A 22899-nucleotide genomic window follows, 5' to 3' on the forward strand; every position below is an offset into this window, starting at 1 on the left:
ATAATTTCTCACATGCCTCCTAAATCGTTTAGAAATTCTGGGTTTTCAGTACTTATGGAGGAATTGGAAACGCCAGGTCTTCAGCTCCCCTCCCCTCCCCCCGCTCATCCCCTCTTAGACCCCTCCCACTCCACCCCATTGTAAACTGCTTCCATCCAAATTTGTGCCATTTGTTTTTATTTTATAATGAAAAAAGAAAGAAAAATCCACTGGCATCACTTACATGCTATGATTAGCAACACAGAATAGGGCTCGGGTTATGAATCGTTCAACTGGATTGGGCAGAGACGGAAAGACTCGATCGCGCAGGGGCTGGGACAACATACTTCAAGAGAGAGTAGCTTCTTAGGGGTGTTTCATTAGAGTACCTGTTCGGTTAATGTTGTACTTGAGCAACCTTTGATCTGCAAAGCTGTATACGACTGGTTTTTCAAAGTTTTAAGGTATATGTGCTCATACATAAGGCTTAGTAATAGTGATTTTCTCTTTCAGAGAGTTTATGTTCAATTTTATTTGCGGTAATTTCAGTGTTCTCCCTTATTTTAAGCATGACAGGTAAAATAAATTTTCAAACCGGTAAAGCAATCCTTTTACCTGTTGAATTTTCAAGAATTCCTAGAAATTTTAAACGGTAATAAGAGGTACTACAGGCGGTAAATGTTACCGGTTACTGCCTGAAAAAGAGAACACTAGGCAATGCGCTAGATCACCGAAGCAAACAAATGAAATCACTTCCGCAGTGGAGCAAGGGCTGGCCAGGTTACGACTTCGTCAAGTACATTTCCCCAGCCTTTACTTGTGCTTAAACGGCATGATTTTCCCCACAGCGTCTCTGAATTGTTTTGTTTTGTCTCAGCTCTTGCCTTGTTTGATCCAAAATTTACCAAGTAGCTTTGTTTATATAACTTAAGTGAATATCGATCGGTTTCTGCAATCAGTGGAATACAACTAATAGCACGGTGCTTGTTTTCGTCAATTCGCGTACGAACGTAATCACTGTACTTGTACTCTGCAATACACAGCTTAATTTTTATTATTTGAGAAATGACATCAACAGCTTGATGTAAGCACCAGTTGTAAAGTCTGTAATATGATGAGTATATATAGTCTTGAAAAGTCTTTTAAATCACCGTGAACATGAAATCACCATGAACAAGACTAAGCACGTGCATATTCCAAAACATTCTGGAGTATTCTATCACATTACTTTGCACATATACATGTACTTTCTGTCCACACTCACACTCAAAGACTAGACAAAGACTTAATAATAATTTTCAGTCTTTGAAAATTTACCGTTACTGATTTTTCCCAAATTGCTCAAGAGAATGCATGGGATTTCTTGTTGATGATATACATGCAAACATTTTACTGTCACAAATAATGTAATCGAGCATTTGTACTCTTTCTCTGTTATGTACTGTCAATAGCAGTTAGCATTGTACAGACTGGCTCAGGCATGTAATCCTCCCTCTCTTTCTTATGAACTGTTGTATAAATCCCTCAGAAAATTTTGTTGAGGGTCCCTGGTTTGTTCTTTTCTATTTAACTTTGGTGCCATCTTTAAAATACAAAGACTACTAGACTTCAAGCCAGTTGATTTTTGTGCTGTGTGAGTTGTTTTTGCTCCAAGCATTCTCTTTCAAACTCCAAATTTTAATGTTGTTATATACTCCTAACCTATCTGCCACTTGGTTTTAATGAGCTTTTGCAACTTTCTTGTTGGTCAATGTAATTAAAATTTGTTGTCACTCTACTTCAACTTTCTGCACTCAATTTCAACTTTCTGCACTGTTTGAGATTTGTTGATGTGTTCTCAGTGGATGAGCTTGCTGAAATTTTTGCATGGAAATTTTACTAGGCTGGTAAAGAAAGTTTAAATGTCTTTTAGAAACCAAATTTATACAAGTTGACAGTTGTGTGATATCTTGATCAAAAAATATCAATATTCTCCATTGACATGTCTTGAACACTTCACTGATGCTTCACTGCTACTTTACCAAGTATGAGTTGATTATCAGTTGATATTTGGTTGAGGGGCTGTTGAAGCATGCCTTAAAACTTCACTCATATTTACTCACTGCCAGCCAAGCCACTTTTTAAGAAAATAGGATAACACTATTAGAAAAGTTAATGAAAGTTTAAAAATGTCTTTATTCTTAATTGCTGTGACCAGTTTCATGCAGTTTTTGTTCTGTATGTTCTTCTTAATCCTCTCTTATAGCCAAATTTGCATGGATGCGCACGGTTTTATGGAGATGGTGTCATGACAAATAGAGTCAATGTTATTGTGCATCTGTTCAGAGGAAATCTTCCAGAGTAGGGTAGTCACTGAGAGAAGTTGAGAATTAAAAGTCTGATGAGCATTGTCATGTATCAGTTGATGTATCGGTTGACACTAACAATAGCACACATGATCTGGTTCTCCTAATATCAATCTAAATGTTCATTCTATCATTTCTGTAATTTGCACTATTTTATTCTTTCAATTTGATACTCTGAAATTTAGAAGTAGGTGCCAGGCTTTCAAGCCATTTAATTGATTGAGTTTGTGTGAATTTTGGTAAAATTGGACAAATTTGTTTTATAGCCATTTTGCAGCCTTGTGTATAACTTAATGCATGATTTAACAGGCTTAGGTTAAGATGTTTGAATTGATTCTGTGTTCCACACATACCTCAAGATGTGTGCAAGGATTGGGACATTTTGACTGTACAGTTCCTATTCTTGAGACAGTGTGATCTGATGAAACAACATGGCCTCCATTGCAATCTTGGCACTCACTATAATGCCTTCTTTCTTGGTGCCATTTTTCTGCTGTTCAAAGATTTAAAGGAAATTATTACTGCCACAGGTCACAGAAAATTTGAAATTTAAAAAAAGATTAAATTTCAAGAAAATAACATATGAAGTTGCTAATCTTGGCAATGTTCCTTGTGTCCAGTTGACAGACTGCTGATCACTACATCGTTTCCCTTTGTAATGTAAGTTCAAGTTCATTTGTGAATGAAATCATGCATTTTCTTTTCCTTCTATTTTCATTGTTTATTAACATTTTAAATTATCTGGTACATTTCATGGACATGAAAGTTATTGGATTGGTACATTGGAAAATAAATTTGCATAATAAGCTGATGTTGTGTTTCCAAGAAAATCAGTCCTTTTCTATGTTACTCTGAGGAACTATCAGTTCATATAAACTGTATGTAACATGCTAAAGGTATAAATTTTAAAGGTGGAGAGGACAGCTGTGAGGGAAGGTTCGGAGTTCAATACTCATAAATGAAATTGCTAATTGACACTTAGTCATAAAAACTTTAGTGAATTAGTGAATTTTAGAATTATATGATTGTGGCAACCATTTATTATCTTTTCAAGACTATGGTTAATTTTGCAAACATAAGGATAAAGTTTGGACTTGAAGAAAAACACCACTTGCAAAGCTGTTCGCCTTTTTTTAGCCTACATTTATGAGTCATAAATAACTCACTGGCACAATACATACTCCTGTATTTACTCACAGTTATTTATATTAAGGATACTTCTTGCATGTATTAAGTCAATTAGGTTTTAAAAACTGAGAAAAAGGCTGACATGATATTTTTTTTTAAGAAAAAATTTTTCTTAATACATTACAAACAATAAACAATACATTTTCCAACAAACAACATGGGGTTATAATTATACTGGTTTTCCTTGATCCATCCACAACATTCCGAACTCTAATTTGAACTGGAAGCAGTGGATTCTTGTTAGAATGTTGAGGATGAGGAGACACTTACCTCTCACAGTGTCATTCTCAGCCCAAGAGTATAGAGGAATATCTGAAAACTATCAGCAGAGGGGAATATTTGACAAATTATAGATTATGGTGGCAGAGGGGCTGGGAATGGGGGGTTAATAAATTCCTGTCATGAAACCAGGTTAAGTTCCTTCAACACTCAGCCGCAAAACCCATGACAGGTAATCTGTATTTCCTAAATAAGTTAAAAAATTAAGCTTGAATTAATTGTAATCAAAACTGCATCCTCATGCTATCTCATTTGCTTTCCAGAGATCTGGTAGCTTTCACTTTATATGCCCGATGGGAAAGTGAAACACTTGCTCTACTGATGGAGAGTTATAGGTGTGGTCAGACAATGGAGGAGTCACCTGCTGATGTAGAAGTCATAGTTAGACCTGATGAACCTCCCTCATCACAAGACATTACTGTTTCATCATCTTCTTATTGTTCTTTGTCATCAGCTTTGAGAATTGCTGAAAACTCACAGTTGCCTGCATTGCACTTTGTCACCAGAACTGACTCTGCAGATTGTCACATGCCATCTGTTGTGAGCAGACCTTCACAGCTCCCTATGGACAATAGGAGGAATAGTTGGACACAAGGGGAGTCTGCTATTGACAACATGACTACCATGTTCAGTCCTAATTTTCCTCTTTCACAAGACATTTTCTCTTCATCAACCTCTTTAGTGTCATCCAGTTCTTCAGCTTCTTTATCAAGAGTTGTTGATTACCCACAGCTGTCCTACACAAATGTTTTCACCAGGCCTGATTTCACAGGTTCACATTTTATAGCTGGTATTAACATTCCACCACAACTACCTATGGATGATAGACAGTTGAGTCATGGTGTTCCCTTGGTGCAAGACAGCTCAATTGCATCAGCTTGTTTTTCAACCAGTAGCCCCTTTTCAACTTTGTCAAGAGTTAATGATTATTCTCAGTCATTTCCCATGGGCTTTATCCCAAGAGTTGACTTCAGGGACACTCATGTGACATCAAGTGTGAACCTATCACCACAGCTACCTATGGACAACAGGAGGGAAAGTCAGACAGCAGGGGAGTCAACTGTCAACACTTCAACTGCAATATTCAGACCTTTTAATGTACCAGCAATGTCAGCTTTTCGATCATCAGGAGCATTAAGTACTCTGGCACAATCAACATACCCAATGCCCAGAGGGTCTGCAGCTTCTTTACCTGCAAATGGGGTGAGAATTTTTACTTTTGCATGTTGTATTTTGATGTCAAATAATCTAGCATGTTACTAGTTGTTTTGTACCCCTGCACTGTTATTTCATACCCAATCATTTTGTACCCTCCTAGGTCGATTCATACCCAGTCAGTTGAGTTTCCATAGAGAGTGTTTTCCATTGTTACATATAATTAATTAAAAGTAAGGTGGGTTTCTCATTTTAAATAGCAATGTTACCCACACTAAATAGGTTTTATACATGTGGCATCCATTTTTGACATGCAACCACCAAAGAGAGGAAAAAATCACACTTACACTAGTTGTTATAATTGTGAAAATAGTCACAGGTATAAACAACATACTGTTTTATTAAAGATATCACACTTATCTTGTGCTAGTCAATAATATTATTCACAACAGAATTTTGTTTTTATCTTATTTGCTTGACTCCACTAACTTGTTGTACACAACAAGTGATATCTGTTCACACACTTGCATGTGAGGTATTTCAAATGAATGTTTATTGGCATGGGTACAAATCAACCAGTAGTTTGGTTACAAACCAACTCAAACTGGGTACAAATCTACTGAATTTTGGTGAGAAATGATCTTAGGTACAAAACCACTTGATGCCAAGTAGCATGAGTAGGGTTTTTAACATTAAATGTCTTCTCAGTAGTTTTACAGAATGAGTAATTTTAACAACATCCCACCTTACACTCTGGCTGTTTTTAATCTGAGTCTGAGACAAATCCAAATCACTTCTTCCATGAAGTTCAATGAAAAACCACAGTAGTTGATTTACTCTTTGTTTCCTCTTATTTATTTGCTCTTTGAATAACTTCATTTCTTTCTTTAAACTTGTTAGTTATTTTCCACATTTGCCTTCAGTTTGGTCTTGGTTTGATCTTCTTCTGAGTTTGATTGTGGTTTTCATTTCTGCTTGTCTTTTGGCAGTTTTCGTGTGGTTATTTCTTTTCTTTTTCAGATTTCTCCTCTAATTACATTCCATTAGTATTTACTGGGTAGTATTTACTTATTTATCTGTTTTATAATTCATGCTTCCTTGGCATTGCATGCTTATCAGAATTAAATCACTCACATGACTGGCTCATGGAGCTGATTGAGTTCACTGGCAATCAGTTATCAATAGCTTTGATAGACCTAGCTCTTGAGACAGTGCACTTAAGAGAAGAGGAGTTTGAAATGAATAAATGGAATGCAACTTTAAAATATCTTTGCACACATTTGAATTATTCTGTGATGTTGATGTACAGTGCAACACCACTAACTCAAACTCCCAAGGGAAACAAAAAATCAGTAGAAGTTAAAGGTGGTTTGTGTCCTGTTAATAATTAATTTAAAAAATCATGTTTTTTCCTTTCCTGCACAATCAACAGTCATTTTCATACATTTAGACCGTTTTATAAGAGCTTTTTTACAAGTCTTGTTTCTTTAAGTTATATGTATTTCAATTTCATGAATGTCATCATGTTCAGCTATGTTCTGACAATTCGACATTATAATCAACCAACATTTTTTCTTAAAGTTTGAGTTATTAGGGTGAATTTGAGGAAAGGGAAAGTCAAATTAGTTTTAGTTTACATTGAGTTTGAGTTAAGCAAGTTTGAATTAGCTGATGGTAAATGACTGGAAAACTGGAATCAAACCTAAGGGAAATTGCATCTTGTTTAAGTGGGTGGGGGTTTGAGTTAACCAGGTTCAAGTAAAAAAAGGGTTCTTCTGACAGTGCATCTGTTTCTTTTGTTTCTAGGCTTCTTGTTCAAGACCTTTGCCATTATGTGCAGTACAAACTGACTCAAGCAGTGTTTCAATGTCAGCAGGTGAGTTGCTCCTAAATATGAGAATGTGGAGACAATGCCTGAAACTGTTAACTTTAATGACCATGCTTACACCAGTGTATTTTACAACACAATACTCCACAATAACAGGCTCATGAATTTAGTATTGCATTTCACATCCTGACCGTGAAGAAATACCTTATGATTGAACCTTTCCATTGTACTTTTAAAATTCTCAAATCTGATTGGTTCACTGCATAACATCCATGCTTTCATTATTACCTAAGGGCATTCTTCTCCCCCTCAGAATATTTTATGGCTTTTAACAGCTACGTGTTTGATCTGATTATTATCTTAAATCTTTGTTTATCTCTGGTTTGAATGTTCCTTTTGATTTATTAATTGTATTGCCTGTTGTTTTCTCACATGAAGTGGTGTTATTCTGCCTTTTTGCTTTTGTTGTAGTTGATTAAGTCTACTACCTTTTGTTGCACTTTCACTGAATTTGTTAATACTGGTACCTTCAAAATGTTGTCCTTATTTTCCTCTGAATTGAACTGTGCAACAGCCATGTACTTTTGCATGATGATATTTTCCACCAAATTAGAAGCCAGATGCAAAAAATAAGTAACTAACTAAAGGTAATTTGAAGGGAGAGAAAATTTATAGATTAGTCTACACTGCAACATAGTTGTATCCCATTTTTCCCCTCTATATATCAGATCTTCTTATAGTTTACTGTGTCCCAAGGCGTAAGTGAAATTATTTAACAGATGAAATCCTCTTTTTCGTAGAAAAAGGAAAGAGGAGAAAAAGAAGAATGTCCCCCGGCTGCAGTAACCAGAATCCTAAACAATTAAAAGTTGCATCTGGGGACTTAGCAGGTTTGTTGGCTATGATTGAATCCCAATAATGTATAAGTGTTTAATTATAATGCTGTTGAATAGAAGATTGAAGATTATCAGAAATTTTGTGTATGAGATTTAATTTTAGGAGATGAGAAGGAGTTATTTAGGAAATTTATCAAAATGAAGTTGATGTAAATGAAGAAATGCACTTATGATAAACCCTTAACATTGCACTTTTAAAGTCCTCAAATATGATTGGTTCACTGAATTACATCAATGTTTTCATTATTACAACATTCTCCTCCCCCTCAGAATATTTTATGGCTTTTAACAGCTAGCTTATTTATCTGATTATTACCTTAAATCTTTGTTTATCTCTGGTTTGAATGTTCCTTTTGATTTATTAATTGTATTGCCTGTTGTTTTCTCACATGAAGTGGTGTTATTCTGCCTTTTTGCTTTTGCTTTTGTTGTAGTTGATTAAGTCTACTATCTTTTGTTGCACTTTCACTGAATTTGTTAATACTGGCAACTTCAAAATGTTGCCCCTATTTTCCTCTGAATTAAACTGTGCAACAGCCTTGTATTTTTGCAAGCTGATATTTTCCACAAAATTAGAAGCCACATGCTGAAAATATGTTAACTATTAAGTAATTTGAAAAGAGAAAATTTGTAGATTAGTCTACTCTGCAGCATAGTTGTATCCCATTTTTCCCCTCTATATATTAGATCTTCTTATAGTTTACTGTGTTCCAAGGCATAAGTGAAATTATTTAACAGATGAAATCCTCTTTTTTTGCAGGAAAAGGAAAGAGGAGAAAAAGGAGAATGTCCCCTGGCTGCAGTAACCAGGATCCTAAACAAACAAAAGTTGCTTCTGGGGACTTAGCAGGTTTGTTGGCTATGACTGAATCCTAATACTATAGAAATTTTTAATTATAATGTTGCTGAATAGAAGATTCAAGATTATCAGAAATTTTGTGTTAGAGATTTCATTTTAGGAGATGATAAGTGGTCATAGAAAAATAAGTTACATGGCAATTTGTCAATATGAAGTTGATGGAGATAAAAGTTAACCCTGATGTTCTTTGTGATGCATGTTGCTTGGTGTAGTCCTTTTACAGAGCAGTCAACTAGAGGATTATGGGTGGTGTGCATGTGTGTGCATGTGCACCCGTGTGTGTGTGTTTATATACAGTATCTTACTTATATATCATACTATATCACACAATGGTATCATTCTTTTTCATTGGTGTTATGGTAGCAGCATAGGGCTTGGGATACATGATTTAATTAATTCTCCAAACATTAGTAAAAGCTTTGGTGAGTAGCACAGATGATGCTACATTGGATTATCTTGAATGAGCTCCAGGCCTGAGTTATGTGTTGGGTTATTTTATTATCTATGGCTGTTACTTATTACCAGAGTCAGCCTCTACTTAAATGTGACCAGTAAGATTTGATTTCTAAATTCTTCGCTATTTTTGCTTGCGGTGATCCTGAGCACTGATTGGCACAATTGAACTAAGTTGGAAATGTTTGTTTCCTTTAATGTGATTTGTTTATCTCATGGACAAGACCCCAGTAACATAATTTATTCTTTACTGTAGTAAAACAAGGCACACCAACAAATGATGAACTACAGAAATTAGGCAAAAGAATTGGTGTCAAGTGGGATACGCTTGGGCGTCGCCTGGGAGTCGAGGAGGCAGAACTAGAGAATATAGAACAAAGACACAAGGATTTGGAGAAGAGAGGATACGCCATGTTAATGCACTGGAAACAGAAGAATAGTTCTGCAGCAACTTATCAAATTTTGAATGCTGCATTACAGGATGAACGCGTGCAGCGCAAAGACCTAGCAGAGCAAATTTGTGACAATCATGGTAATTATTTTCAAAAACTTTAATTAATTAGAAATAATTGAAATGATTTATTCCGTGACAGTGAATTTTGTACTAAGCAGACGCTGACCAAAGTTTGATTTCCTTTTCCCATGTTTACTGTAAACCAAACCTGCTTTAAGAGGACATCGCTATTAAGTGGACGCATGCAGACACTTAAATTAAGCCCATCTGTGACCCAAAACCAGGCAGTTAAAATATTTCATTATCAGTTTACAAATGATGGGTGGGTTGGGGGGGGGGGGATTATGGTGGTAGGTTGTTTAATTGTCCATTAACAGATTCTGACGTCATACCTTAAGCCTGAGACCCAGCTGTTCACAATTAGTCTTAAATTGTACATGCCATTGAAATGTATCATGGGTGAACATTCATCATTTTAATGATTGTTTTTAATCGGGATTTTTTTTTTCTTGAAACAGACATACCAGACGTACCCAGAAATCATTTTGATGTGAAAATCTGCCGGCGTAAACTTGCAGAGCATTACAAAAGAACCGCCACGGTGCCAACCTCTGTGTGGTCCAAGAAATGTGCCGTGAATATTCACGAGATCTACACTCGACTGTCCTTGGTGAAAGAAGAACAAACCCCAGCTGGGTCATCACAGGCTGGACTGAATCACTACACTGATGTGCTCGCTGAAAACAAGAACGGATTGCCTTCAAACAGGATACTCTTGCAAGGGCAGACTGGAATTGGGAAGAGCACGTTTGTGAAGAAACTGGCTATGGACTGGGCTGAACTTGACGAAAACAGGTTGACAGATGAACAGAGAGCTATCCTGAAGAAGTTCGAGCTTGCTGTTATTATTGATCTCAAAAAGGTATCTAAATACCAAAACCTCAGAGATATCATAAGCGCCTCCCATATTTTTGCCGATGAGGACACAGCCATGAAGGACGGTCTGCTGAGTTACATCACCCACAACCAAGACAAAGTTCTCCTCGTTTTTGATGGATACGACGAATATCGTTTCGGAAGCAACTCTGAAATCTTTGAGATATTCAAAGGAAACAAGCTGAGAAACTGTTGTGTGTTGATAACAACTCGAATTTCCAAAGCGGATGAGCTGAAAGAGTTTAAGAACGTGCATGCTGAGATCACTGGGTTCAGTGGAGAGGACAGCTACTCCTTTATGGTCAGAATGCTTGGTGACGAAACACAAGCCGGCGCATTACAGGATCATCTTTACGAGAGAAACCTGTACGATCTGGCGAGAGTTCCGCTACTTCTCCTGTTCTTTTGCACTTTGTGGAAAAAAGGAAGCGTACAGAGCTTTCCTGACTCCAAAACAACATTGTACATTGAAATCGTTCAGTACGTTTTGAATCATAATGCAGCGAAATGTTTTCCTGCTAACTTTCGCAAAGTTGAAGATTTCAAAGAGATTCTGGCTAAAAATTTGAAAGGTGGCGTTAGAATGTCTTATGGAAGACGATAATGTATTTGAGTATGATCAACTGTCCCATGCCATCCGGATTTGCGAAGAAAGTCGGATTATAGGCTTACTTCAAGTCAGTGAGTACTCAGAGAATCTTCGACCAGCAGGGATGGTATCGTTTATTCACAAGAGCATACAAGAATTCTTAGCAGCGTGGTATATTAACTACAGATGTGTCCCTGAAGGAAATCTCGGTGAAATTAATGACCGCACCCGAACTTTGGACGACTGTAGATCCTTAGAAAATGTTTTTCAATTTGTTTGCGGTTTGTCTGATGATGGAGCAGTGAAAATTTTTGAACATTTGAAATCGGTTAGAATTTCTGACTCAGAACTGGATTTGTCAAAAATGATACCTGATGGGACAGACGAGCCACTGTGTGACATTACAAGGAAGCGCCAGTGTTATTTTACCCTGGTAAATAGTTCATTTGGTGAAGTTCAATCCAAAACTGAAGTCTTAAGACATTATTTAAATTGCACTGATGGGATAATCTTTGTTGAGAGAGGATCAGTTCGTGAAATTATACCCGAACGGAGAATTTTAAATGGAGTTACTCTTAATAGAGACGTAATTTTTTTTTTCTTCTAGATTGTTGGAAATATACGATTCTATCAAGTTTCTCAATTGTTTGGACGTTCCCCTTAGGATGACTGAGAATTCAGTGGTTGTCGCAGTTGGGGAATTTTTAAGAAAGTTTGAAGCTATCAGATGTACTCCGTGTGATTTCACGTGCATTCTTCATTACCATAACGGCCAGGTGTTTTTTTACATTACTCGTTTATTCCTGTGTTGTAATGACCATGTTGACTTATTTGATGTCACCAACTTGACTTCCACTCCATCCCACTCCACAAGTTCGTCATCAGAGAGATTCTGTTTGAAATATCTAAGCTTTCTTTACAATTATACAGGTGTCAACGAGCAAACGATGAAATGTCTTGTTACCATTTTTAGAGATTGTAAGAATTTAAAACATATTTTATTTCCGAGTGTAACTAAACATACTTGTAAACTTCTTCAATATGTACCAAACACCCGTACGTGTCGGGTACACCTTGGTTCTTTCCTATTAGTTCCTATTGGCTGGCCGTCACTGACGTCAGCCGACGTAACGAAGCTCGCTGGTTTGTTACCACAGTTTAACAATCTAGTCTCCCTTTACCTTATCTTAAATGGCTGTTGTGCTGAAGCAGTAAACAAACTGGTTTCTAGTATCAGGCACAAGACTGTTGAGAAACTGGGACTGCGTGGCATTAAACTGACTCCAGTCACAGCCGCCGCGCTTGGTCGGTCAATTTCTGAAATGTCGTCCTTACGTGAGCTCTCGATATCTGGGCCGAAAAGAGGGTTTCTAGAAACAAACGAGATTGAGGCATCACCAACAGGATTTGACAGAACATCTCTGGTTTCACAATTATTTACGTTCAACACAGGAGGTTGTCGTTTCTTACCCAGTTTGCGTGATTTAGAACTTTCGCGTTTAAATTTGAATGAACGGGGCTTACGTGAGCTGTTGGATAATTGGAAATTCTTCTCAGAGCTGAGATACTTAAGCCTATATGACAATCCACTGGGTGACAAGGACACGGTTCACTCTATGGTGAAAAAAGCACTGCCTCGGGTTCATGTTTTTTATTGATAACGCCAAGTTCATTCACCAAGTGAAGGACACAGACGTTTGCACTGACAGAAGGAATGATTGTCTTTAGTATCGCGTCACTTAAGTATCACGTCTGCCACTTACATTGCCTGACGTCATGGAATGTCAATTGTAACAACAGGCAATGGAACTTGTCTCCAGCTACTTGTTAGATGACTAGAGTTTACATTTTATTTTAGGTTAGAATCAAGAACTATTAATTAATGTTTTAATTTTTAACGGAGAAAGGTTCGAATGTATGAAAAACTTTCAATAGGTAATTAAAAATTCATGGAATTGGATCAGCCTTCCAAGTTTTATTCATTTTTATTTTGGTACGTGAGAGGAGCGCATAGTGTCGAGTGCGCGAAGCGAGAGTCCTTGCGGAGCACAAAAAACGAAGAGAATAATGTTCTCGTCTAAGACTTAATAAAAAGACGGTTTCTCGACTTCTCCTCAAGTCATTACCATATCTTTATAACATTTTCCCTCACGTCACTACGAAATTGCGTGTCAAGTTTAAATCAACACGAGTCTGCTTCAGATAAGCTTAAATTCATTTTGTCTCCATAATTAGTGAAGGCAAATATGTAAACAAGAGCAGTTTTTATATTTGAAAAAAAGTATTTTTCAATACGATCATAGCATGCAGATACGTGGACGGGCTCTGAAAACAGTGCTCTAAACGATGAGCCAAGACAAAGTGGATGGTCTGTGAACAGGTCACCATAGGATGTTTTCTTTTAAAATTTACGTTGAAAAAATAACATTTCATTGCATCCTACCTAAAGTCTAAAATTGATAGATATTGATGTAGAACAGTTTCCTCCATGGTCAAAAATAGTATAGTTCCTCAAATTGGCATATGAGTTGTCCATAGTCTACTTCATACTTCTGTCATCATCAGGGAACACACAGAGGGAGAGACTTTTTTTGAAAAAAAAAAAAGAAAAAGAAAAAAGAAAAAAGTCCTGCTAAGCATGCCTTCACCCCCCTGCCTTATTGGCTTAAGGTGATGAGTTTGCCTTAAGCCTACCCCCTCCCTCCCCTATTCAAAAATTTGCCAAGTGACTTAATGCACGTGAAGAGTTCTTATAACTATTAATAAAGGGTGTAAGTTTCTAAAGAAACCAAGGTGCTGTGTCGGGGTAGATGGGGAGTATAACAAGATAATTTTAGTTTCACCAACTGAGTTGATAATGTAAATTGGCTTTCGTAAAGAGTTTCTAAAGCTTTTTTTTGTTTTTCTGAAGCCTCTCAGCAGGCCAGCCTTTAAAATCTGATTGGCTGTAATGAGTAAAGCTTTAAACCACAGTCAAAAAAGTTAAGTAAGGCTGTAGGTTTGTCTGCTCGTAGTCAAAACCTTGGGTACTGTTTCTTCCCATATAGACCTCCCAACCAGTAATTAGCATTTATCTATGCCTGACTGCTTCTTTTGCAAGGCAAAAAGCTCCCCAGAGGCCTCTATCAGAGTTTCTTGGGTAACAACTTTCTTACCAAATTTGTTTGCTATTTTTCTAGAATAAACAAAAACAGCTGTTCTTCAGTAACCCAACCAAAATATGGGGAGTTATAGGGGTGTACTCCTTGTTGGTATATCCCATGTCCAGTGTAGTATCTAAATAATATTATTTCTCTTTCATTCCCCACCTGGCATGCATATTTACATATTACATTGGAGGAAATAGTATTCAGTGCAACATCACTTTGAGCACACACGTGCAACTACCATTTTCATTTCATATTAGATGTTTATTACATTTTCATCATTTATAGCATAAAATTATTTTATTTTTAATTGAAAACTAATTTTCAGCTCAATCAAATCTCCACTCTAGCCATAAAATACAATTCAGCAATTGCTACAATGAATGCCAGCAAAACTCCAATAATCACTTGCTGAAACAAAAAGAAAAAATAATGATCAGTTATTTGATTCCAACCAGGTCAGGGATTACTCAGTTCACTGCCCTCTTTTAGCTGAACTGTCAGATTAAAAATCACTCTGAATTCTCCATGTTTGTTGACAAAGGTTCATAGGTTAATTTTAGACTGTTATTGACCAAAAGTTACAACTGAAGAGGTTTTCCAAAGGCCATGATTTTGGGTCAAAGTTAATCTCAACTTCACAAACATTTCTTACTCTGGCTAGCTTTAACTTGTGCCAAGGGAATTTTTCAAAACACAAAAGCCCCAATTTCTGAGCACGGAGGATATTTTATGAGTGGCTTTGTGGCTCTGTGAATCTCCACTGCTTTTACAGACTTTGCGTGAATAATTGTTTCTATAATAAGTAAATACCACAACAACACAGAAAGCAAAAAGTAAGCCTGTTTCTGTTGATAAACCAAGAAATGGTCTGAAATTGAACTCTTGAGGTGTGATTTTGACTTATTCCTTTGGGTACTCAGAGGTAAATAGTACTTGCTAATCACTTCCAAACTAGCCAATCGGCATGTGCAAAAAGTACTATTTACCCGTGCGGGCAGGGGCAGGGGGGGGTATATTAAAACCTCATAGAATTAAAATGGGGGTCCATATTTTTCCCTTAAAACTTGCTTCAGTCTAAGCCTCTCCCTGCTCCAGAGCTACAGCTGTAAGTATTGTTGCATAACACCTTTCAAAGTTACATACCACAGCAATGGAAGGAAAAGCGTACTGTGATGCAATGTAACCAAATGTGAATGTTGCACTTATTGACAACAGGAAGTTGATTATTGAAGACAACTGTTTGCCACCAGAGCGAACTGAAAGGAAAAACAGGAGTCACAGTTTTAGCATGTGTTGGAGGAAACAAATTGGTCACAGATATGAATTACTATGAAAAACCCACAAGGAAATAAATAGTGATATCAGCCAAATATTTAACAGATTTAAGTGATATTGCAGAAAAGAAGACTGAGCTTAAATTACAGCTCACCTGAAAGGATTATTTCTCCAACATGAATTGTTTCATTAAATTTTTATCAGATTCCACCACAGGAAAACCAGAACCCACCAAAATTTGTATCACTCCCTACCTGTGGCTCTTAAGTACAGTTTGTAGTGGCACCCAACAAGTATCTGGGAGACATGGGTTTGAATCACATTGAAGCTAAAATTTTTTAAGCCTCTTTTCTGCAATTGCCATAATTGTAGCTCACCAACAAGGCCCATTTCTCCACTTGAGTTTCATCTGCACATTTAGATTATGTAATTAATTTCAATAAAATTGTCAACACTCACCTTCTTGTCCAAATTGCATTCCATCAGTTTGATGCCACTACAGAGAAAAACAAAGAAAACCGGAGTTAAGAACACACAAGCTCCAAAAAATTCACAATTTCTTAGCAGACCAAAAAGGGCTTGTGAAGAAACAAATGTTACTTTTTGGTACAAAGAATGTTCTATTCTTATATTTGATTTTTGGAATTCCTTTTGATGTTCAAAATCAACATTTCCTAATTGGGCATGTAGGAATTATGGTTTCAAACTATGTAACCACCCCCCAAACTGCAAGCATTACAATATTGAAAGTTTCAGCTCTAACCCCTCACACCCTAATATCAGAATGCATATTCTCCATACTGTTCTCTAAACATTTCCTAAGATGCCAACATGGAGAATTTGTCTAACAATCAAGAGTTTATTCAGTGGGTGATCAGCTGCTTTATTCTCCTGACCTTAATTTTTGATTCAAGGGTGATATGGTAAGGAGAAATTAGATGCCAGTCACTCTTAGAAGTTAAAGGGTTAATTATTCAGGTCAGTCTACTCATTTCTGTACCATCCCACCACTTTGCCTCAGACAAAGTAAAATATAATTATTCTCAGGCTACCCTTGGGAAAAAAAATGCTAACAAAGTCAAGATCTTGGTGGTCTCTTATCAGGAATTTGCCTTTGCTTGGTTTCCCTGTGCCCTAATGTCTCAGCCCTACCAAGCTCACAGTTATTTTAATTACTTCTATTAGTTTTATGACCTTAAATGACTCCCATAGTGGTAAGATGCAGACACTGATACTAGGTGTCGCAAGATGGAGGAAATGACATTATGTTTGAAAGTAAGTTTTCAGTGACTTAAGGTATCACAGAAGGAAAAATCACTATTTTCATTCTAACTGAAATAGCATAAAAATTATTTGTGCTACCCCTATAAAATGTGAATTACAAGAACAATCTCTCTAGCTCTCTCAAAGAACTAAAGTAAGTATAGACTTGATAATGATTGAGCAATTTCAAAAACTCTACAGTGTAATGTACAACTCTACAAAGTAATGTTATCAGCTGAACAATTAGGTTACTAAGGAAAATTCAAGGTCAAAGCATTTGTATACAAATTTTTAGTATGTTGAAGGTAATTTGCCAACAGCAAAGTTACCCTTTTGATCTCAAAGCCTGATCACTGCCATGTTTCATTTACAGTACTTCTATGAACAAGTGCCCATGAACTGATAAGGGTCTGTGGTGTTCGGATGGCACGAGAAACGGAGATATATTCTTTGATTTCAACACAGAACTTTTAATAACTTCTAACATGTGTCGTCGCCATTACCGGAAGTGATCATACATCGAATCATGAACGGAAGCGAGGCTGAATTAATGTAAACGTAAATCGAATACAGCACATCTCCCCCTTTAAGATAATAAAAGAGAAACTACTTAGACATACTTGTTTCTTATCTAGCGTGAAATTCAAAATCAAAACAACGTCAATCAAATGTCCTCAAGTAATCGTCATTTTGTTAAGAAACACATCCTGGGTAGCTATTGTCGTTTGCCTCTGCACTAAGTCTCACACACACTAGAATACGCGTTCATAGTTATGACTTTCTGTCTGAGAAACCAGAGAAAATCTGGCCAGAAAGTATAACTTCACTTATGGCACATAATCCTTCAATCTAGATGAGGGCTTAGATTGACGGCCAGATCTGGTGTACACTTTTGATGTGCCAGTTCCTTCTGCAGTGTTAGCAGTTTGGGGTGAAGGAAGTTTAGGTGATGGAGGTACTGGCACCGGTGTGGGTTTGGCTGGAGATGTAGCTGCAGCTGGGGGTGGGGGTGGTATCTTGTTGATCTGTACTCTATTCCTTCTATATGACCCAGTGTCCGTATGGATCACATAAGAACGAGGTGTGCACTTCTCCACTACTATTCCAGACTGTCCTCTGTCTTGTACCATCACTTCATCTCCCTTCTCTAAGGGAACAAGAGGCCTCGCTGAATGCCTTCTGTCAAAGTGCAGCTTCTGTTTGGTTTTGTGATTGTCTTCAAACTGACGTAGGGCATGATTCTGCACAAGGTTTGGGGACAGCTGAGACGGGGCCACCGGCACTTTGGTTTTTAGCCTCCTTGACATCATTAGCTCAGCTGGAGAATAACCATTAGCCAATGGTGTCGCTCTATACTGTAGCAAAGCAAGATAAGGATCTTGAGAGCCAGCTAGGAGACGTTTAGCTGTTTGCACTGCTCTCTCTGCTTCACCGTTGCCTGAAGCATGACCTGGGCTGCTAGTGACATGTCGAAACCCGTAATCTAAAGTGAACATCTTAAATTCCCTTGATGTATAGTAGCTGGCATTGTCAGATTTTACTTGATCTGGAATTCCGAATCTGGAAAATGCACGTTTCATCCTGTCTATGACCTCTGCTGAGGCGGTTGAACTCAGACTAGCTACCTCTATCCATCTGGAGTAGTAATCAATCATTACTAAATACAGTCTTTTATTGAGTTCATAGACATCAGTGGCTATGTATTGCCATGGTCGTTGTGGGAGCATGGTAGGAACTAGAGGTTCTGGAGGATTTTTCCTGTTAGACTGACACTTGCGACAGTTTTCAATTAACTCCTCTATATTCTTCATCATGCTTGGCCACCACACTGTGTTTCTGGCCAATGCCTTGCACTTGACAATCCCTTGGTGACCGTCGTGGATCTTATCCAGGACTTCCAATTTCATAGACGATGGTATAACGACTCGAGGTCCCATCATCAACAGCCCTTTAACCACTGTCAGCTCTGCTCTATGAGCAAAATAAGGGCTGACTAAACCCTTGACATTATGTTTTTCAGGCCAACCTTCAGCTACATAGTTCATAATTTGCCTGCATGCTTCATCCTCCTGTTGATGGATCATAATATCATCTAATTTGCTATCACTGATAGGCATTCCAGCTATGACTTGATGAGCATATAAGTTCACTTCCTCATGAAATGAATCACCTGATTTGGCTGGTGTTGGAGAACGGGATAGCGTGTCGGCAGTGTACAACAGTTTTCCTGGCACATGAACAGGTGTGAACGAGTATCTCATGAGCCTCATTCTCATTCGTTGAATACGTACGGGTAGTTGATCCAACTCCTTCGTGGATAGCAGTGGTACAAGAGGCTTATGATCAGTCTCTAGTATAATATCCTTTCCCAGAATGTAATCTGTGAATCGTTCACATGCGAAGGTACTAGCTAAGGCCTCCTTTTCAATCTGGGCGTACCTTTTCTCTACATCCAGAAGGCTTTTGGACGCATACGCCACTGGCGCCCACCTGTCACCGTGCTTTTGCAAAAGCACTCCGCCAAGTCCGTATGAAGACGCATCTGCTGACACCTTGGTCTCTAGTGAAGGATCATATATTTGCAACACTGGGCTGCTCGTCAAGCATTGTTTAATCTCTTTAAAAGCCTGTTCCTGTGCTGGACCCCAGCACCATGCACTGTGAGAGCTCAAGAGTTCACGTAGAGGTTGTGTCATAGTAGCAAGGTTGGGTACAAACTTCATGAGCTGGTTCACTGTACCCATCAGACCTCTTACCTCACTCACATTCTCTGGAGCACGCATTTTCAATATAGCCTCAACCTTCTCTGGAGAGCTTTCCACACCATTAACTCCGATCCGATGACCTAGAAAGTCAATCTGGCTTTTGCTGAATTGGCACTTATCCTTATTCAAGGTGACACCTGCTGCTTTCAGCCGTGTTAATGTCTGTACGAGTCTCTCGTCATGTTCCTCCTGGTTCTTTCCGAACACGACAATGTCATCCATGAGACATACCACACCTTGTTGACCACCTAGTATTCGGTAGATCTCACTCTGAAACTTCTCAGGGCCAGATTTGATACCGAAGGGAATTCGCTTATATCGAAATCGACCAAATGGTGAGATGAACGTGGTCAGTTTCCTTGAATCTTCATCCAAGCAGATTTGGTGGAAGCCCGCATTGGCATCCAGTTTAGAGAAAACCTTAGCACCTCCCATCAGAGCAATTGTATAATCTACTGTGGGGAGCATGATTCTTTCTCTCTTCACTACTTCGTTAAGCTTCGTGAGATCCACACAGATCCTCACTTTGCCATTTCCTTTAGGCACCACGACCATAGGAGAACACCATTCCGATGGTTCTGTGCACCGTTCTATAACATCTAGCTCGATAAGCTTGTCAAGTTCAGCTTTGGCTAGAGGAAGTAGTGGAATAGATATCCTCCTGGGAGTCATCACACTGTATGGCTCTGCGTTTTGCTCGATCTTAATCTTATATTCTCCTTCTAGCTTTCCTAAGCCTTTGAACATTGATCCGAACTCCGCTGACTGGATAGGATCTGACGTAACTTTTCCAATGAACTTAACGACACCTAGATCTGCACAAGCGTCTCTACCTAGCAATAGAGAGCCTTTGGGGAACACATATATATCCTCTGTGATTGTCTGATCACCTTTCTTTAGTTCTGCAGTAAAGAATCCAAGAGTTGAAAGGTTGCTTTGATCTGGGCCACTAAGAGGCCTGTCAGGCTTCTGCAAAATGAAGTGTGAAAACTGTGTATCATACACAGCTTTGGAAATGACTGTCACATCTGCTCCAGTATCAACAGCAAATTTCAGGCTCTGACCTGACACCTGGACTTCCGTAAACCATGCACTCCTACGTTTCCTGTTGTTGATACTCTCAATAGAGTAACTTTCATCACTGATGCTTCCTAAGAAGTAGTACTCATCTGAGTCAGACTGCACTTCTGCTACCTCTTGTACAGACCCTTTTCCTTTACTACTCCTGCAGACCTTGCCCCAATGTCCTGGGCGTTTGCACTTGTTACATTTACTGTCTTTTGCAGGGCATCTTTCTCTGGGGTGCACCTCCTTTCCACACCACCGGCATGACCGGCTATTCGACGCCTGGGAGCAATTTGATGCACTTCTTTGCTGCCCGTTACTACGTGGTCCCTTGTCACGAGGGCCTCCTTTCCGCCTATGTTGAACTGCCTGCACTTTAGAAGTCTCTCCTTTTATATCCTGAGCCCACCTTCCAGAACATTCTTCTGCTCTACACTCATTTATCGCTTTTTCTAAAGTCAGTTCACCATCTCTCAACAGCCGTGCTCTGACCTTATCACTATTTATACCCAATACGATCTTATCTCTGACAAAATCGTCCTTTAGTTCTGATTGCGTATACCTGTGAAACTTGTAACGTTCATAAGTAACATTTGTTTTCGGCGTGCAGAACCTCTGGAATTTCTCCAGAATTAATTCCGGATCCAGTTTGTCCTCTGCTGGTACATGTTCCTCCCCTTCGGGGTCACCTACCGCTGGAGCCCATGTGAAGCCATTGTAGATTTTCAGCGCCTCCTCACCTGCGAGATTTAGCAGTATAGCACTTCTCCTTTCCTTACTGGCAGTAGATAATCCAATGGCGTTCACATATAATTCGTACTGCTGCTTGAACAACTTGAAATTCTCACTTGCATTTCCCGATAGACAAAGAGCTTTCGGTGGTGGAAGATTCGTAGCCATATTTCCGCGTAATTCCTGATCACTGATCGCTAAATATCCGTTCTGGACACAGTTTATATCTTCTTGTTCACTTCTGACACCATGTGGTGTTCGGATGGCACGAGAAACGGAGATATATTCTTTGATTTCAACACAGAACTTTTAATAACTTCTAACATGTGTCGTCGCCATTACCGGAAGTGATCATACATCGAATCATGAACGGAAGCGAGGCTGAATTAATGTAAACGTAAATCGAATACAGCACAGGTCCTACCCCAAAAAGGTGGCCATGCCATCAGCAATAATGTAAAAAAAGCACCCCTATCAAATAAGCACCCCCACCTCCTTCACTTTCTTAAATGGTTGATATAGAAGTAAAACCTGTTTCTACTACCACTTTATTTAACACTTGTTTTAGCTTTGCCTACAGCGGAATCAGTACAAGAGAATAATAAGCCCCCCACTCTTTCCAATAAATGCCCCTCCTTTTAATCAAAATTTTGAATAAGCACTCAGGTGATTATTTGAGAAAATATGGTATATACTCTTTCATGTAGTTAAGACAATTATGTTTCTGGAGCGACCTTTTCCCTCAAGCAAGAAAGTTTCAGGATTATGCACTACCTTTTGATCAATATTTGAAACCATTCTTTCATACTCCACTTTTTCTTGTTTTGCTTTTAGTTTCTTAAGACGTGCTACAAGCTCTGGACTCTGAATGAAAAAAAAACTAATGTTATTCACATTAGAAAATTTGGATAGATGTGTACATGTAAAGTAAAATTTACGGTCTGATGAAAAGACAAAGGAGAGGGAGTCAATGGCTAAATTCAAACGGGGCATTTAAGAGAGTTTTCAGTGATTACATTATATTTTATCACCTACCTTTTCTGGTAGTTTTAGTGGCTCTACATAAACTTCACTTCCACAAAGCAACTCATGTAAATACATATTTGAGCTTGAATCTGGAAAGAAACAAAATTAAATACCCTTAGATAAAAAAAAAAACAACAACAACAACAAACAGTTAATCGTTTGTCTCACGATGTAAAAGTCAGGCTATCAATTTTATTGATCGAGACGTTTCGCGATCGACTTCTATACTGCTAATCTTCTAGGATTACTCCTTTTTAAAGAAAGGTCTTTTCCTACCGATGGCTAAGAAAGTAAAATTTATGAACTCTCTGAGTATGAAAGGTATCAAGATCATGTTCTAAAGAGCTTATACGTTAACTAAAGTAGCTCGAATTATTTTACCTGAATCATGCTTCTCTCGGACGCATTTCCAAAGTTGCTTCACTAACTTAAACGGAATAGGAACTTTGCAGACCCCTTGCGTGGAATCTTGTTTCTCCAGAGAAACATCTGTATATTGTGATAGTCGTTCGGCGAGATCCTGTGGAATATGATCGTATTTGATGGCATTTACGATGGTGTTTTGGATGTGGCTTGTCAAAACAACATCTACCGCCATACTTGTTTCGTTTGAAAACTGCTGACATACAGTTGGCTCAATTTTGCTTGTGACCGGAAACAATC

The 22899-nt window shown here is 38.2% G+C and overlaps 3 protein-coding genes across 3 annotated transcripts; 2 read left to right on the forward strand and 1 right to left on the reverse strand.

Annotated features, from left to right (window-relative positions):
- The first annotated feature begins 332 nt into the window (after positions 1-332).
- Positions 333-10976, forward strand: LOC131796498 (uncharacterized). The gene is made up of 7 exons (XM_066163212.1): positions 333-443; positions 4055-4994; positions 6753-6822; positions 7575-7664; positions 8431-8520; positions 9239-9514; positions 9955-10976. Exons 2-7 carry the CDS (start codon positions 4113-4115, stop codon positions 10974-10976), a joined length of 2430 nt encoding a protein of 809 aa, XP_066019309.1. The 5' UTR covers positions 333-443; positions 4055-4112.
- A 284-nt stretch (positions 10977-11260) lies between these two features.
- LOC136279442 (uncharacterized) lies at positions 11261-13530 on the forward strand. Its single transcript, XM_066163213.1, has 2 exons — positions 11261-11394; positions 11569-13530. Exon 2 carries the CDS (start codon positions 11627-11629, stop codon positions 12617-12619), a length of 993 nt encoding a protein of 330 aa, XP_066019310.1. The 5' UTR covers positions 11261-11394; positions 11569-11626; the 3' UTR covers positions 12620-13530.
- An 826-nt stretch (positions 13531-14356) lies between these two features.
- On the reverse strand, positions 14357-22838 carry LOC131798485 (transmembrane protein 199). The gene is made up of 6 exons (XM_059116138.2): positions 22618-22838; positions 22246-22325; positions 21985-22074; positions 15845-15881; positions 15254-15366; positions 14357-14518 (listed from the first exon to the last, which is right to left on the reverse strand). Exons 1-6 carry the CDS (start codon positions 22832-22834, stop codon positions 14441-14443), a joined length of 615 nt encoding a protein of 204 aa, XP_058972121.2. The 5' UTR covers positions 22835-22838; the 3' UTR covers positions 14357-14440.
- Positions 22839-22899: the final 61 nt, after the last annotated feature.

The sequence above is a fragment of the Pocillopora verrucosa genome, chromosome 3 (assembly GCF_036669915.1).
Source record: "Pocillopora verrucosa isolate sample1 chromosome 3, ASM3666991v2, whole genome shotgun sequence".
Taxonomy (NCBI): Eukaryota; Metazoa; Cnidaria; class Anthozoa; order Scleractinia; family Pocilloporidae; genus Pocillopora; species Pocillopora verrucosa.